This window comes from Notolepis coatsorum (genome assembly GCF_963971535.1).
Source record: "Notolepis coatsorum genome assembly, chromosome: 9".
Classification (NCBI taxonomy): Eukaryota; Metazoa; Chordata; class Actinopteri; order Aulopiformes; family Paralepididae; genus Notolepis; species Notolepis coatsorum.
This window is the reverse complement of record NC_140173.1, coordinates 135,195,550-135,212,932: the sequence shown is the minus strand read 5'-3', so window position 1 is coordinate 135,212,932 and position 17,383 is coordinate 135,195,550. Positions and strand designations below refer to the sequence as shown.

General features: G+C 41.0%; 1 protein-coding gene across 1 annotated transcript in view; it reads left to right on the top strand.

Moving 5' to 3' along the window:
* LOC311233928 (glutamate receptor ionotropic, delta-1-like) overlaps window positions 1-17,383 on the top strand; it is a gene marked incomplete at both ends in the record, with an annotated part of 834,874 nt that overhangs the window by 663,657 nt on the left and 153,834 nt on the right. The window contains one exon of the mRNA XM_084320981.1: window positions 5,949-6,002. Coding sequence (XP_084177107.1) covers window positions 5,949-6,002 — 54 coding nt within the window. The remainder of the gene's footprint in view (window positions 1-5,948; window positions 6,003-17,383) is intronic.

Here is a 17,383-nt window from a genome sequence, read left to right as displayed (position 1 = left end):
ACTCCTACAGGTCGGTTGGTGCGCCTGCGCAGCAGAATCAGGAAGCAACGGGGGCTGCGTGTCCCACGCAGACCCTCGCCGCTGAGAGATCGCGCTGTGCAGGTGAAAAGATGCGACGGCTGCCTCCTCGTGTACCGGAGGGGACACGTGATGCAAGGCTTCGTCCACATTGCAGCCGACCAGTGGGAGGCATGGCCTAACAACGTGCGAGACAGGGGAGGGGTAGAATTGGACAATACGAAATTGGGGAAGGGAGAAAAATAGAAAATGGGAGAAAAAGTAGATACAAACAAATATATAAATGCATTTTTTTATTCCAATCCCGATTTGTATTTGAGATTCCCAAATCCCATCGGACTTGACTTCTTCGTGTCCCTCAGTGAGTGTAATACCAGCATTCAACTGTATGCACCACAGTGGTTTCTATCATCATCATCATCATCATCATCATCATCATCATCATCATCATCACCACCCACGCTATGCATAAAATATATAGGTCCGCAGAGAGGCACGCTGAGGAGGCCATGCAAATTGCAATGGAATACGGGGCATCTCTCTCTTTACCTAATATTTTGATTCTATCCTGACATTTTTCAGTTGGAAGGGCAGTCTATATGGGCAACGGTAAAAAAAAAATATATATATATTTTTTTAAAGGGCACTTTTTTATGAGGCTCAAAAGGGCAGGTGCTCGAGCACCCCTTGGGCTCTATGTGTGCACGTGCCTGTGCATGCATCCTGTTTCTCTGTGATGCGGCTGAGATTTAAGCTCATCTTTAGCCACGGTACACTGTTACAGTCTGATTAGATTTCTACAACCTCATATTTCGCTAATAACACTTAAAATCAGTGCTAAACAAATGTAGTGCTGAAAATATACACTTTGACTGCTGTTTTTTGATAGGGTTAGGGTCTTTACTCTTGGCTACATTTGAAAAATAAACACAACATCACTTAATACGGACTGTATTGATCTATTTGTGTCATGAAATAAATCTTGGCCCGGTACCGGGCCGATCAGGCTTAAGAGGTAAAATGTTTAAAATATCACCCTGACACAAGTAAACTGAAATCAATTCACTTTCTTTTTTGATGCGCTCTTTCATCTTTTCACAGCGTTCAGGATTTCACGTTCAGCTTGATCTCTGCAACATTTCAACCTTCATCTTTCTTCCGACTTCACATTGGTGATTTCTCTTTTCGACTGTCACGGTTTAGAATTGAATTTGTCATTCTCTGGCTGTGGCAATGCTACTGTATAAGACGGTGCCTGGAAGTACTCGGCTTCTCTGGTTATAGATCTGACTGTAGCCAGCCCTCAGCTCTATCAACATTACAGCACGCTCCAGTGTGTGTTACAGCACAGCATGCATGAAGCGATATAAGAACATATTTCGTTCTTAACTAGCATTTCTTCTTATTTTGTTCTTACCTGGGATTCAGCAATGTTTTCTTATTGTTGCTTTACTCTCAGGCAAGACCAAATTCTAAGAGTGGTCGAGAGCACTCTTACCTATATAAGAAAAGTGTAGGCCTACCCAAAAAAATAAAAAAATAAAATAAAGCCTACCATTGGTTAATTGCCCCCAAATACGACTTAAAAAATACAGAACTTTTCAATAATTATTACTATTATTATTATTATTATAACTTATTGCGTGCGTTCTGTCTGAAATGGATTATATATTGCTGTTAGAACAGTTATGCTCAGGCCGCCCATGAGGCCATTGATTGATTGAAGATTTTATTAACAGATCGCATTATGGGTATACAGTAATACAGTACGGCTCAATACACACAATTGTTAAGGGGATGCAGAGAAATACTTTCTTCTTGTTTACATAAGGGTCCCCCATTTTCATGAAACTGAAATTACACAACCAAAAGAAGGCAAACATAAAATATAAAAAGTGAACGGGTAGGGGCGGCTGGGTGGCGCAGCGGACATTGTGTGTCGACTCCGGCTGTCGGTGTTGCCTCCGGCTTGGGCCGGCCGTCATACTAACTCAATTGGCAGAGTTAGCGGGTGGAAGTCAATGGGTGGTAATCTGGACGTTGTGGACAGCGACTCCTACAGGTCGGTTGGGGGACGCCTGCACAGCAGAGACAGGAAAATGGCGGGGGTAGTGTGAGCCTCCCATACGTTACACCTCGCCAAATGAGAGTCCGCGCTGGCAGGTGAAAAGATGTGACAGGCTGCCTCCACATGTATCGGAGGAGACATGTGATGCAAGGCTTCTATCCTCCCTACAACCGGCCAGTGGGGGGCATATGCGAGCAACGTTCAATACAGGGGAGGGGAGAATTGACACGGCTAAATTGGGGTGGGAGAAAAAGAGAAAAAAAGAAGAAAAAGTGGATAAAAAAAAAAGGTGAACGGGCAAAGAAGAGGCTTTCATATTTGAAGACTGTCTTGAATCCTAGTGTGTAAGAGCCTGTACCCTCAACGCTCTCCTGAGTACTTTAAGAGAGATATTCTAGTCTGGGCTATTTCACTGAAGAACCAAGATTAGAGTGCAGGATTGAGAGATAAATCCCAGTCACACCTAAGTAGCCTATGCCTTTGGTACATTCCATCGGGTGTACATCTGACCGGCAAATCCGGGTACTTTGGCTTTTTCCATGGCCACTACTACTTTTAGGGGAAACGCAGACACAGTTCCTATTGACTGCCATTGTATTTGGCCTGGTCGGCAGAGCAGGTCAAGGTTTGAAATCTGTGTTTTGTTAGTGCATCATGTTACCGTAAGTCAAGGCAATTACTTTCCAACACTGGTCATTGAGTGTTCACACCATTGAGACAAGTTACATTTGATCTGTTTTCAGGCTCCGTCAGTCCCTTTGGCATTTCCCCATTCACCTGCAGGATATTTCCTCATTTCCCTACCTGGACATTTAATATTACGCTTATGAATCTCCAAGTGACATAAAACTAAGAGTTAATGACTATTGCTGGTCTGATGTACAGTATGTTCTTGTTCCTTCGTCAGTGTGTGGTGGTTGTGGGGATTATACTTGGTACTTGTTTTCTTATCTATCGTGTGGGCCTACCGGTTATGAATTAAGCACAGAGTACAATTCCCCATGTTATAGATTTTGAAGGAACACACAGGCAAGATGTCACATCCATACAGGCAGGATGCTCAACAGTGGCCCTCAAACCCAATTACCCATTTAGCTTAATGATGCTGCGTTCCTTGGGCAACTAAAGTTGTTGTTGTTTGCTTCCTTAAGCTATTTCCGACGTTGAACTGAATCTGAACCTCCAAATGGGTGAGTCCTGTACATCTATGGCTTTATCAAAACATCGTCTCCCAGCTGGTCATAAACCATACACACAAATGCCTTGACTTTATCATCTCCGTTATGGCCCCTAGACGTTTTTTTCTTCATCCGGAACGGTCCGTACAGAACAAGGAAGCGTTCTCCTTTTTCGAACATCAAGGTTATCCTTTAAAAGCAGACAGCAGCACTTGCCACCAGACTATTATAAGAACCAAAAACACAGTATTGTACTTCACTAAATGGATTACGCACACAGAAATGGCTTTAGCTGATATTCTTCCCACCATAGAGGTAATAGGATATCGCTCTTGAACTTATGGAGTTGTGCAGAATTGTTGTGCCTGTGAACTCACAGAGCCAGTGACCGTGTTTGACTGAACTTTCATTTTGACTGTGTTATCACAGTCAGGACTTTCTACACGGTATGGTATTGTTGGTGTCTACAGAAATAACCATCCCAGGGCAGTTATTGAATAGCCCTTATGTTTGATGTCAAAGCATCAGCGTTGCATCTCTGCCAGTAAAGGCCAGAGTATTCTGTCTTGCACGACAATACTGTCATTATATAAGACAAAGCATACAAGATATACAGGCACTCACTGCCACCTTTACCTCCTCCTCCCACCTCCTCGTCCCTTGACTCTCGCCTCATTAGTCTGCCAAGTACCAAGGATTGTCTCAAGGTAGCCGAGTTTATACAGTTCCACTTATTCAATTGTTCTGAAATCTTTGCAGAATTGAGCGTGATTAAATGAGATTTGCATTATGAAATCGGAGAAAGAAACACAAAAAATAAATCATGGGTACAAGACTTTGAATTAACTTTCCATCAAGACCAGTCTAGTCAAAACAACAGAGAGAATATACTGTTGGAATAACAAACTCACCATCACCTGACTCAACGCCATCGTTTTCATGTTTTGGACGTGAATGTTCATAGCAATTAATGTCAACAAAGATGGCTGTGAATGGCAGGCTGGAAGGAAATTAAAAGGGATGCTAATGTTAGAGTTGCTGTGCTCTTGTTATTGGTTGAAGATCAGTGAGGCTTATGGATATTGTAGTAGGGTCATGGAAATTGATATTCATGGGGCGGCTACAATGGGGGGAAATCCCAGTTGAACCTTACTCCCCAGGTCTCCCCATGTCTACATTATATCAATAATAATGGAAAACGAATGAATTCTTTCTGTAGCCTAGTCCTATAGGAAGAATATCATTATTTTTGTAGCCTAGTCATATAGGAGGGAGATGATTATTTCTGTATCCTAGTCATATAGGGATAATATGATTATTTGTGTAGCCTAGTCCTACAGGGAGAATATTATTATTTGTGTAACCTAGTCCTATAGAAAGAAGATTATTGTGTCCATAGCATAGTCATATAGGGGGGATAGGATTATTGCCACAGCCTAGTCCTATAGGAGGAGGATGATCATTTCCACAGCCTAGTCCTATAGGAGGAAGATGATCATTTCCATAGTCTACTCCTACAGTATAGGAGGAAGAGGATCATTTCCACAGCCTAGTCCTATAGGAGGAAGATGATCATTTCCACAGCCTAGTCCTATAGGAGGAAGATGATCATTTCCACAGCCTAGTCCTATAGGAGGAAGATGATCATTTCCACAGCCTAGTCCTATAGGAGGAGGATGATCATTTCCATAGTCTACTCCTACAGTATAGGAGTAAGAGGATTATTTCCATAGCCTAGCCCTATTGGAGGAAGACGATTTGGCTCCAGTTTTCCGTGTTGAGGGGCAGGATGCTGGGAGGCATTTCCCGGAGTTGTTCCAGTGCTGAATAAATCTGAAGCGGGTCACTAAGTCCAGCAGCTGTTTGGTGTGTCAGAGTCTCTATTGGTGATGGTGGGCTATCTGTTTGAATCCAAGTGCTGCTTGCTTCCAAGGCATATGGCCCTCCTCTTTAATTTGAAGAGCAAGTGAGAGATGGAGGTTTTCAACCGTGAAGGTAAATATTACCCCTGTGCCCAGGAGGGGCCTCTTGCCGTTTGATGGGACCAATGTGGAAACGAGGGGGACATTAAAATCAAATCATGAGTCTTCCAAGGTTAAAAGATCGATCGTCCACTTTTGGTGCTGCTACACACAGCGGCAGCTATTATTGATGAGCATTGTGTGTTTGTTGAGTAAAAATGCAGCAGGGCTCTGCCAGTTATATGTTCGGATGCCATAGAGTTATCGGTCTTCATCGCTTTGTGTGAAAGCGACTCATTTGGACATTAATGATAGCAATTTACAGAGGGGGACAAGCATTGAGATGGTAAGCATGACAGATGTCAAATGAATGCACTCCTGTGACAGGTGGAAAAGAGCTATAGGAAATGGTCCATTAGGCAATTCTCATCTACTCTATATTACTGAGTGGCTGTAGGTCCCTGTAAAACACTGGTAGTCAATGAAATGAACTGAGTCGGAATATTCAAACCTGTTGATGGATTGGGTAAAGTGGTTTATATATCGGCTTTCATGGTTTTAATATGTCTCTCTCTCTCTCTCTCTCTCTCTCTCTCTCTCTCTCTCTCTCTCTCTCTCTCTCTCTCTCTCTCTCTCTCTCTCTCTCTATCTCTCTCTCTCTCTATCTCTCTCTCTCTCTCTCTCCCTCTCTCTCTCTCTCTCCCTCTCCATCTCCCTCTCCAGGCAGTGGAAACTAACTTGGCATCCAAGGACAGCCACTGGGTGTATGCCAATGAGGTAAGACCAGAGACTTGACTTTCTGCCGCAGAATGACTTTAATCATCACACTCAAAGGTTGCCTACTCCTGTTATTGCGGAGTCCCATCCGATGCCAAGCCAGTCATCAACAAATGAAAACCAATAATGTGGTCATCCCGTTGTCTTTTCATACTCGGCCAAATTAACAGACGCACGCCATCACTAAGGGGCCATCGTTTTAATAGTGTTAATTTATTGCGTTCACAGCACTTTGAATGTCAATGTTAGTTTTTCCGCGTCTATTATACCTGTGACTCTGATATTGGCCTACATGGTCCCACTGAAGTGGCCTTAACAGCAGAGAACGCAGGGGCACTTTGTGACTACAGAACAGCTGAGTGCTTCTATGTTGTATTTGATTCAGGGTGATTTGGGAGATAAAGACCAGAAGCCATCTGATCCCAGTGCTAAAAGCATAGGATAAAAATCAGGCAGATAAGAGCGTTCCTAGTTACAGCATGGTCCCCTTGGGAACATCAGCGTCACCGTGCGTTTATCACTCTTAGAGTAACAGTGTGTCCATAACACACATTCATAAACTCTGTGCTCTCTGTTTCTGTGTGGGCAGAGAGTACTGAACGCCCATGCCTTTATGGCACCGACCGGATTGCTATATTGAATATCGGAAAACACCATCATTCGGTACCAAATTTCGATACCTAAGGTCGGAGTACATCTCATCAGCGCCAGTGAGCCAATAAGCATGCAGCATGCTTGTACCAAGATTTTATAATTGGCTGTCTAAACATTACACCTCATAGAGGCATGAGGGAAAAACACTATGTTACGCCCAGGGAGATGCGGCTCATGTGTGTGTGTTGTTGTATTTTGAGAGGCTTTACTCCAGTGTAAGAAATGTCTAGGAAGAGAGTATTCGGATTCAGAAGTGGGCGTGGTTTATATCAGAAGGTTTACATTTAAAAAAAAAATTAACAAGTATTGTACAAGATGGGAACAGAATGTAAACAAATTCACCAATTTACATTAGCTTAAAGGAAGTCACGTTAAATTGTTGTGATCGCTCCTCCTGATGAATGGAATGAACAGAGAGCCGCGCGTCGGGCCGTCTAATGAAGTTAACAGACTAGATTTGACACGTTTTTAATTATTAATTCTTTAATTCGGCAACATTAATTCATACAGTCTGTAGACATAGTGATATGGCGTGATGTCATTTGCGGTCTCATTGTAGTGTCCATCTAATGAAGTTAACAGAATTTGCGCCTCCTGGCGGGCATATAACAGAACAGCAACCTGGTTTCCTAATTAATTCCCATGCCGTTAGACCACCGTGCGCTCGTCACGGCAAAATGGTTGGGAAGACTAATGGCTGGATCTGTAAGGTCTATCTTAGGTAACCTGCTGGTATTTTCTTAACATAAAACATGCTTCTGTACCGATCAGTGTCGTATTTTACTGGACCTAAAACATGCTTTTGGTAACGATCGCAGTTTTGAGTTGGAAGTATTTGGAGTTTCATTTTTCTATTATGATATTTTAGATGATTATGAGCCAAAGCCACTGTTTGTGCTATTTAGCACCCTTTTGTTAAGAGTGTAGAACAGCAGGCCTTTGCACACACCCCACCTTCCCTCCCCTGCTGAATCAGGTGTTATTTGTATGTAGCCTGTAGACTAATAGGCTGCACATAATATTTGTTGTTCTCTGACAATAAAGTTTAATACAATCTAATATTTGTGTGATGTTCTGAAAACAGTGAGTCAGAAACAAATCTTTAAAGAATTATCACATCTCGTTTACAAATTCAAATTGGCCGAAATCTAAAAAGTAAAGGCTGCTATTAGTGTAGAAAGAGAGATGAGAGACGGGGAGCGTGCTGTGCGTCTAGGGTTGGTTCCGAAATAGTTCTTCAACGCACATGCGATACATATAATTAATTTCACATGCAGATAAGCTTTCTCTAGGCTTTTGAAAATTAAGCGCTGGGATTTTTGGCTGGTGAAAATGCTGAGTGGCTAGTGACTTTGGAAAACCACATAGCCACAGTGGCTGGTGTGCCAAAAAGTTAATGTCAAGCCCTGGATGTGAGGCTATGGCTACATTTTCCACTGTGATGGAAAGGTCGGTCAGCGGGGAGGATTTTGCCGGCAGGTGAAGCAATTCTGTTTTGCTTAGGTTCAGTTTGAGGTGGTTGGTCGTCATCCAAGCACAGATGTCGGACAGACAGGCCGAGATCCGCTCAGGGACATGGATATCTGAGGGAGGAAAGGAGAGGAAGAGTTGAGTAGCATCGGCATAGCAATGATACGAGAAGGTGTGGGACGTGATAATGTTACCCAGAGATTTGGTGTAGATGGAGATTTTGGTGGGTACAATTGATGCTCTCCTCACAGAACCTGACCTAATTCATAATGCAGAGTCCATCAATGTCATCTCCGTGAACTTTCAGTTAGTCAGAGTTTTGGATAGCTTGACATGGTTGAAGTCACCATTAATCATGATGAATGTGCTTGTGTTTGGTCTGTAATCTCGCAACCGTGAAGTGGATTATGTCAATCGCCTGTGCTGCCATTGCATTCGGGAGGGTATAGACAGTGATTGTGATAGCGAGTGTGAATTGTTTTGATAGGTAATATGGTCTCAGACGTAAAGCCAACAATTCAAAGTCTGGGGAAGAGATGCAGTCTTTTACAGTGATGTGACCATGATTATACCAACTGCAGTTAACACTCTACTCTGTTTAGCCCTTATTATTATTATTATTATTATTATAGAAGTTTATTTCAGTGACAACGTACAAAAAAAACAATAGTCTCAGAAGAAAAAAGATAGAAAGACTAGATTGTAGCGTTTGCTATTTTACATCTGCAGTCCCGTACATACAATATAAAAGAATACAACAAACACATACAATGTAAAACAATACAATAAAAACATACAATAACATATTAAAAGAAGACCCTACTTCTCATCATGCACCCCCCCCCCCCCTAACTGTCCTTTCAGGTGAGCTGTGAAGGTGACAATTGAGCTCTCACTACTGTGAAGCCAAAATATATCAACAGCAATTAATGAAAAACAACCCTCAATAGGTGTATTTATTGACTTACGTAAAGCATTTGGCACAATTGATCATTCCCTGCTTTTACAAAAAATGGAACGGTATGGAATAAGAGGTGTCACTCATCATTGGTTAAGAAGTTATTTAGATAATAGGTTTCAATATGTAAATATTAATAATACAGAATCACGTCTTAGAAGAGTAACTTATGGTGTTCCACAGGGTTCCTTATTGGGACCTGTATTCCGTATTGGGAGTATATGAAACAAAATTCTTAGGTGTGGTTATAGATCATGAAGAATAAAGCCGAAGGCCGGACCAGCACTCTCAGATTAAAAAAAAATCAAAAATGTAATGGCAGCCTATAGTACAGACATGTTTCGGAACAGGTGTTCCATCTTCAGTGTAATAGGCTAGCAGTGATAGCTTGTAAAAATGGGAGCTATATACCATGTGGGGAGGAAGTGACATCATAGAGGTGAGCTTGGGAATGCTAGTCAACTTTGACCTCCAGAGTAAGGACTTGTTAATGTAGCATGTTGAAAACAAATATATACCAGAAACTTAAATACGCCAAAAGCAAACACAAAATTATATAAGCAAAGAACCACTACAACAGAAGGAAAACTTTTCTCCATTCATAAAATAATAATAATATACTCATGAAAATAAAAGTAATAAAAAGTCACTTGTAGGAAACAGGATAACAATTTTTTTTTTATTTTTTTTTCATTCATTCCCTTTGGTACAGAGCCATTAATCAAATTAATATAGTAATTTGTCTCCCCTCTAGAGGGCATTGTAGACTAACAAGTCCCTTAAACAATAAGATTGCATTAGGAGAAAATAGAGAGATACGGTACACCCTTAAGCAAGGACATAGTGGTGCTAATCACTCAAATAAACACTTGAAATGTCAGTAAAAGTGTATATCTCCGGGACCGATGATCCTTTCTTGCTTACTCCTCCGTGGTGGAAGGGGGCCGTCCGGAAACATCGTCTACGGAGGGAGCACAGCGGAGACATCTCCTTCTTAGGTCGGTCTCTGGGCTGCCTGGTAGGCCTGCGGGAGTGCAGGAGGCACCAAGTGTGTAGATAGTGGTTATAGATCACAAACTCTGTTGGAAGCCACATATACAATAATTATATCAAAGGTAAATTAGCCAAATCTGTTCTGTTCTGTTGCATTCTGTACAAAACAAGGGAGCTGTTAAACCAGAAATGTTTGCATATATTGTATTTTTCACTTGTGGTGCCATACATGTCATATTGTGTTGTGTAGATCCTATTATTAAACTATAGAAAAGAGCTATTAGAATAATAAAGCTAGTTACCTTGAATCGCCAAATCCATTATTCATAAAGTCCCCTGTATTGTGATACTGTATGTATTGTATCACCATATTATTGCCAGTACACAGCCGTAATACACACACACACACACACACACACACACACACACACACACACACACACACACACACACACACACACACACACACACACACACACACACACACACACACACACACACACACACACACACACACACACACACACACATACATTTGCATCAAAACAAACACTGTGTAATCTATGTAAAAGAAGAGAATGGTCAACTATATAAAATGCTTCTGGCAAATCTACTGTATGAATAGGGCAACACAATGATTTCTTTTATCTAGGGCACATACTATATCATGCACACTGTGGGAAATATCACCATATGACTCATGACAGCCCCAGTCACCTGACGCCGCTCACAACATCCTCAACATGAAACAAAGCATTGATTTGATACCAATCCAGTGAGTATGATTTATACTAGGGATGTCCGATATTATCGGCCTACCGATATTATCGGCCGATATCGGCATTAAAATGTGATATCGGAAAATATCGGTATCGGTTTTACATTTCTATAACCTTTATTTACCCAGGCAAGCAAGTAAGAACAAATTCTGATTTTATTTATTGTCAAAAGTATGCATAATGTTGTGTTAATTCCACAACAAGAGATATGTAACCTGCAATTATTAAAAAAATGTTGGGGGGGGGGGGGGGGGGACCCTATATATCGATATCGGTTGATATCGGTATCGGAAATTAAGAGTTGGACAATATCGGTATATCGGTATCGGTAAAAAAAAGCCAATATCGAGCATCCCTAGTTTATACCTCAGAAAATCCTCTTGTGTAGGCAGTGCTTACCCAGGGCTTGAGCTTAAGGACCTCCCGTTGTCCTGCATGGGGCCAATAAAAATAGCATCAGGAAGGATGTAAATTAACTTTGACCCATGAAATCCTATCATACACTTGTCAACACGGGTATTGCCTGTCAGAATGATACACAATGGCAATGATGTCCTGTGTGGGATACTGCGATATTGTGACGTTACGTCAAGAAAACGCACAGCAGAGCCAGACTGCCATGCCTCTGATCTCGCCATGGCACAGCTGCAGCTGCAACAGGGAATTCAACCCAAGTCAATGAGGTAGTTATGATTGCCAGCATTAATGTTAATGTTACCGGTTAACGTTTGAAGTTAACGTACAATTACAGTTTTTTGCTTGCTTGCTAGCTAACACATCAGCAGCCAACATTATCATGATACAATGAGTTTACGATAGGGATGTCCGATGTTATCGGCCGATATCGGCATTAAAATGTGATATCGGAAAATATCGGTATCGGTTTTCAACATTTTTTTTTTTTTTTTTTTTTTACATTTCTATAACCTTTATTTACCCAGGCAAGCAAGTAAGAACAAATTCTGATTTTATTTATTGTCAAAAGTATGCATAATGTTGTGTTAATTCCACAACAAGACATACGTAATGTTAATTACCTGACATTTTTTGGGGGGGGAAACCCTGCATATATCGGTATCGGTTGATATCGGTTGATATCGGTATCGGAAATTAAGAGTTGGACAATATCGGTATATCGGTATCGGTAAAAAAGCTAATATCGAGCATCCCTAGTTTACGATAACGTTAATGTTGGGTAACGTTAACTATGAGGAGTCCGAAATTCTTGAAAATTATCATCCGCTCTTAAAACTGTATTCAGGTAATTCCCTCTCTCAAGTTATTAATGAGACAGCTACCTTAATAGCAATTTATAGAATACGTTTCTCCCATCCACTAATTCTGTCCTGGTACAGCCAGATAATGCATCAGCTAGTATTTTTTTTAAATAGAGCTCTGTTGGTGGCGTACACTGATGATGCGATTGCTGGTGGGATTCCAACAGCTCAGTGATTGATGACAGACCTTTTCAGGGAATACACACTTGAATACACATCTCTCTCTCTCTCTCCATTTATCTGCTGCCCAAATCCACACCCCTCCTCTCACATATTCTGGATTATGATTATTAGAAGCTCTGGTCTCCAGATACGAGATAAATACAAATACAGTAGTATACAATATCTGCACTTGTTAATCAGATGCCTATTACTACTGCACCACATATATTCAAGTGCTTCTTGGGCTGTTCTTGACATTGCACTGTTCTCTCTAGGGCTGACCTTCGAAGCTTTTTTTGGCCCTCGAAGCTTCGGGACCGAGATTCGATTTTAATTCGAATTTCTTTTTCTTATGTTGTGGGACTTGTACAGCACTTTGGTCAACTTTGTTGTTTTCAAATGTGCTCTATAAATGAAGTGGATTGGATTGGATTAATTAAATAAATTAATAATGAGTTGGGAGCTGCGCTGCCTGGGCGGCTGCTCTCCGTTACACAGCCAATGACATTACATTACATAGTTATGTTGCAACCTTTGTCTATAAAGCTAAAATTATATAAATATGTATATGTATTCGACTTAATTAAGCACGTTTTATTAAGACATGTTTGTATATGGGTCGGGACACTGCTGCTGACTGGGTGTCTTATCAAACACAGGTAAAACTAAAAAATACTATAGAGAATTGTCAGTGCTGTAAAGTTTTAACCTTTTTAAATTTTAGACAAACGAAACACTTTGCTTTTATGAAATATTGTAAGCCGTCATTAAAAGCAGCAAGTTGTATTCAACACAGAGAGGAGTTAATGAGGAATCTCCAAGTGCTTGTTGTAGTTAACAAAGAGAGGCAGAGTTCATGAGGCGTATGACGTCCGTTGCATTGGAGGCGCAAGATTTTGCAGAAAAATAAAGAATAACAAAAAAATATTAATTTTCGGATTTTATTTTCCCATTCGAATCCCGTGCCCATCGAACGAAGCTTCGAAGCTTCGAAGTATTTAAGACAGCCCTAGTTCTCTCAGCTATGTTTCTGCAATTTCTGATTGCACATCAACAAGACATCGTCAACAAGATGTGTTGTTATACCTACAGGAACCAACCAATTCACTACAAGCAACTACCAAACTCATAGACTCCTTCTCTAAAATATCAGACTACGCTATAAATTGGTCAAAGTCAATCATCTTGCCATTGTGGGGGGGTGATAGGAGTCCTGCAGCTCAGATCCCATCCTTCCCCTTCCCCTCAGGGAATATTAGATATCTAGGAATCAACATTTCACCCAGACTGTCAGAGTTATTTCAACTCAATTTCATCCCACTGTTAAAAACAATAGAAGATGACACACAAAGATGGCTAAACTTACCACTCTCACTAATAGGTAGAATATCAACTGTCAAAATGTCAATTCTCCCAAAAATAAATTATCTATTCACTATGATCCCAACCCAGCCTACCACCAATTGGTTCAACTCCCTGGACTCCACCATTACTAAGTTTTACTGGAAGAATAAAAAAGCAAGAATTAAGTTAACCACCCTTCAAAAAAACAAAAAACAAGGAGGACTTGAAGCACCTAACTTTCTCAACTATTATCTGGCCAACCAATTAATATACATCTACAAATGGATTCACCCTACCCAACAATACAACCCCTGGGACGACATTGAGAAGGACATGTGCATGGAAATCTCACCACAAGATCTGCCATTCTTTAGCACAAGCATAAAACATCACTCTTGTTTCAGGAATACAGTCATTTCCACAACTCTGACAGCCTGGTGGAAAGCCAACAAAATCACTGGTAACACACTAACCCCCTGTAAATACACACCAATCTGGCACAACCCTGACTTTCAACTCGGCAAATCACCCATATACTTCCCAGCTTGGAAACATAAAGGCATTACTCATCTCCACCACATCTTCACAGACAACAGCCTAATCACTTATCAAGATTTGACTGAAGGATACGGCATTGGGACAGACCAACACTTCCAATTTCTACAGCTGAAATCAATTTTGAAATAAAAAATTAACACTACACAGAATGATCTTGAACCACCTCCAATTATATTAGCAATGAATAAAATAACATCACAGAGGAAAATATTTTCAAAAATATACAAAATACTGGCAAGCGCAGACACTACATTCCATCTCCCCTTCACAAAATGGGAACAGGACTTGGCTTTCTCTCCCAATGCCGTATCCTGGGAACAAATTTGCACCAACACATTCACAATGACTAACAACACTAACCTTCAATTAATCCAATATAAGGTGTTACACAGAGTACATATCACACAGCACAGGATGTTTCAAATGGGATTTGCAAGCACAGATGTATGCTCCCATTGCACCCTCAACACCCCAGACAACTATTTCCATGCCACCTGGCTCTGCCCACCTGTTCTAGACTTCTGGAATTCCGTCATCAATACACTATCCCGGGTCATGAGCTGCAGCATTCCTCTCTCCCCCTCCCTCTGCCTACTTGGGGATACTACTTCTATCAATTTATTAGTCCAGAACACCAAACCCCTACTTGTTTCTCTAGCTGTTGCCAAGAAAACTATCCTCTTAAACTGGAAGACAAGAAAAAAGGTGAATACTGGCCAATGGTTAGGCCTTCTCTCAAATTACATATCACAGGAAACAATCTCAACCGTGGATCACATCGAAGTCTCACAATTTAATAACATCTGGAAATTGCTTGTGGATAATCTAGGCTCCTAATCATAGGAGATTGACCTGTGAGCCATCCACTCCATAACCCACCCTTCTCTCAATCCCCCTCTACTTTACTTACTCCCCTCTCTGCCCCCCCCCTTTCCCTTGTCATGTGTATTCGTTGTTGTCCTTCATTGTCCTTAGTTGTAATTTGTTTGTCAATATCTAGTCTGAGTTCCCCCCCCTCCGAGAGGGCAATGAAATATATATTTTTTTAATATTTTTCTTTTACTACACTTTTTATTTAATTTTGTACTGTAAATAATTAAAACATAATAATAAATAATAAAGTTGTCCCCCGAAGAGGGGGGGGTGGATGGAGTGCCCTCAAAAAAGGGCCGGGAAAAAAGCTAAGAATAATAAAAAAAAAAAAAAAAAAAAAAAAAAAGACATCGTCATAGGCCTTGATATCATAAAAAATCATAAGATACATTGGCTTATCATAATTCGTTTAGCTATTTTAATTTATTCAGAAAAAATTACATTTGGGACGGTCCACATTCATTTCTGAATGGCTTAGATTGTATTTTGGGATGGTTCTGGATTTGGGTAAGAGCTTTAGCTCAGACCTGACAGACCTGGAACAAAATGCTGTTTGAATTGTTTTTATTATACAAATATTTGAATTTAATATTTAAAAATGTTCTATTTCAATTGAATACATTGGAAAAACCAGCCTCAAACTAGACTAACTAACTAACTAACTAACTAACTAACTAACTAACTAACTAACTAACTAACTAACTAACTAACTAACTAACTAACTAACTAACTAACTAACTAACTAAACTTTAGTTTAAAAGAAAAACTAAATCATTTGACATGCCGGTTTTATGAGCTGTGTCGTTCAATATTTAACACACAGAAATATTCATAAATGAATCCGGAAGTTTCCTCTTTTTTTTGGCTTCTCAAGTACCTGGCTCAATAAACCAAATGTGGTGTAATTTCAAAGTAGACTTGCACTCCTAAGAAACACACACAAACAACCACCCGTACATTCCGATCGCCAATTACCAAAAAGTGCCACCAGTGTCATTAGCTTTAATGGTAGCAGACTCTGGGAAAGGATGTGCTAATGGCATGTTAATTTATCCGTCACTCCCTTAATGGTTGACGCAGCCTGGCATGCTGTAGAGTTATCTCTCCTCTGTACACTGTGCTAATAGGGAAGGATGTGGCTGTCAGTGTGCTTTGAAATTCATCCCTCCATCTCTCTCCCTCTCTCTCTCTCTCTCATTTATCACAAAAGGTGAAGTGTCCGTGAAAGTGGGTATCACCTTGAGCAGGTGTCGAGGTATATTTTGTGCATAGCTTTTATGCACAGGAATGTTCAGTATGAAAAAACTCAAAATCTTGAATCCACTTTTTGCCTTAAGTTGTTTATCACAAAACCGCACTTCAATGATTGTACTTTCGACGACTGGGGGAAGTAGCTATGCAAATGTGATCAAATCACGGTGTCCACGCGCTAGCAGCGAATTATTTAAACACATTAAGGTGTTTATCTCTGAGGAGGGGAGGCAGGAGGAGGTGTAAAGACAAGTTAATTTCATACACATGTGATCTCATTTCTCAAACGCTGCCAATAGGGTGGCGGGACACGGAAGCTTCCTTGGACTTGTCGTTATCCAATCACTCCAGCGAGGAAGTCATAAATAATAGAGTACATAATCAGATCCCGATCATTATATCCACCACTGTGTTTGTATTACGTTGCTTTCGATTGAGTTAAATATCACCCGCCGCTGTTATCAGAAGATGCTTGTGAATTCTCTGCTCACATTTCATCGCTGCTGTAATGTATGCTGGGCAGGTAAAATGAGATGATATTCCTATATTATTGGGATGTATCACAGAACTCAGAAAACCAACTGGGTCACCATGCCACCTTCCCTTTTAATAAAAATAACAGTCCCTATATGCCTCTGATTTAGCCGTCTATCCAGAGAGGAGTGAATCTTATGAATTGTGGCAGTCCTTTTAAGCAGGTAATCTGTGGGCCTACTGTGGCTGCTGGTCCATGCGCTCCCCAGGCTCTGGCTCGGCTCTGCCTTGGAACCCACGCTGTGTGGTATCCGGAGAAAATGTCCCTTCAGCCAAGCACAAAGTCCCCTCGGGGGCTCCACGCTCACAAGGGCATAGAGGCAGAGGGGGTTCCCCTGTGATATTCAATACTCGTGGCAGGCAGCTATGCTAATCTGCCATCGGGGGCACATTTATGTCGCACAATGGAGAAAGGAGCTGTTGAGAAGGAGATACAATGAGAGGATGGAGTTGGATGGGTGGATGGCTGAATGGACGGATGGAGGGGGAGGATGATAAGGTGGAAAGATGGGAGGAGAAGAGGTTTTA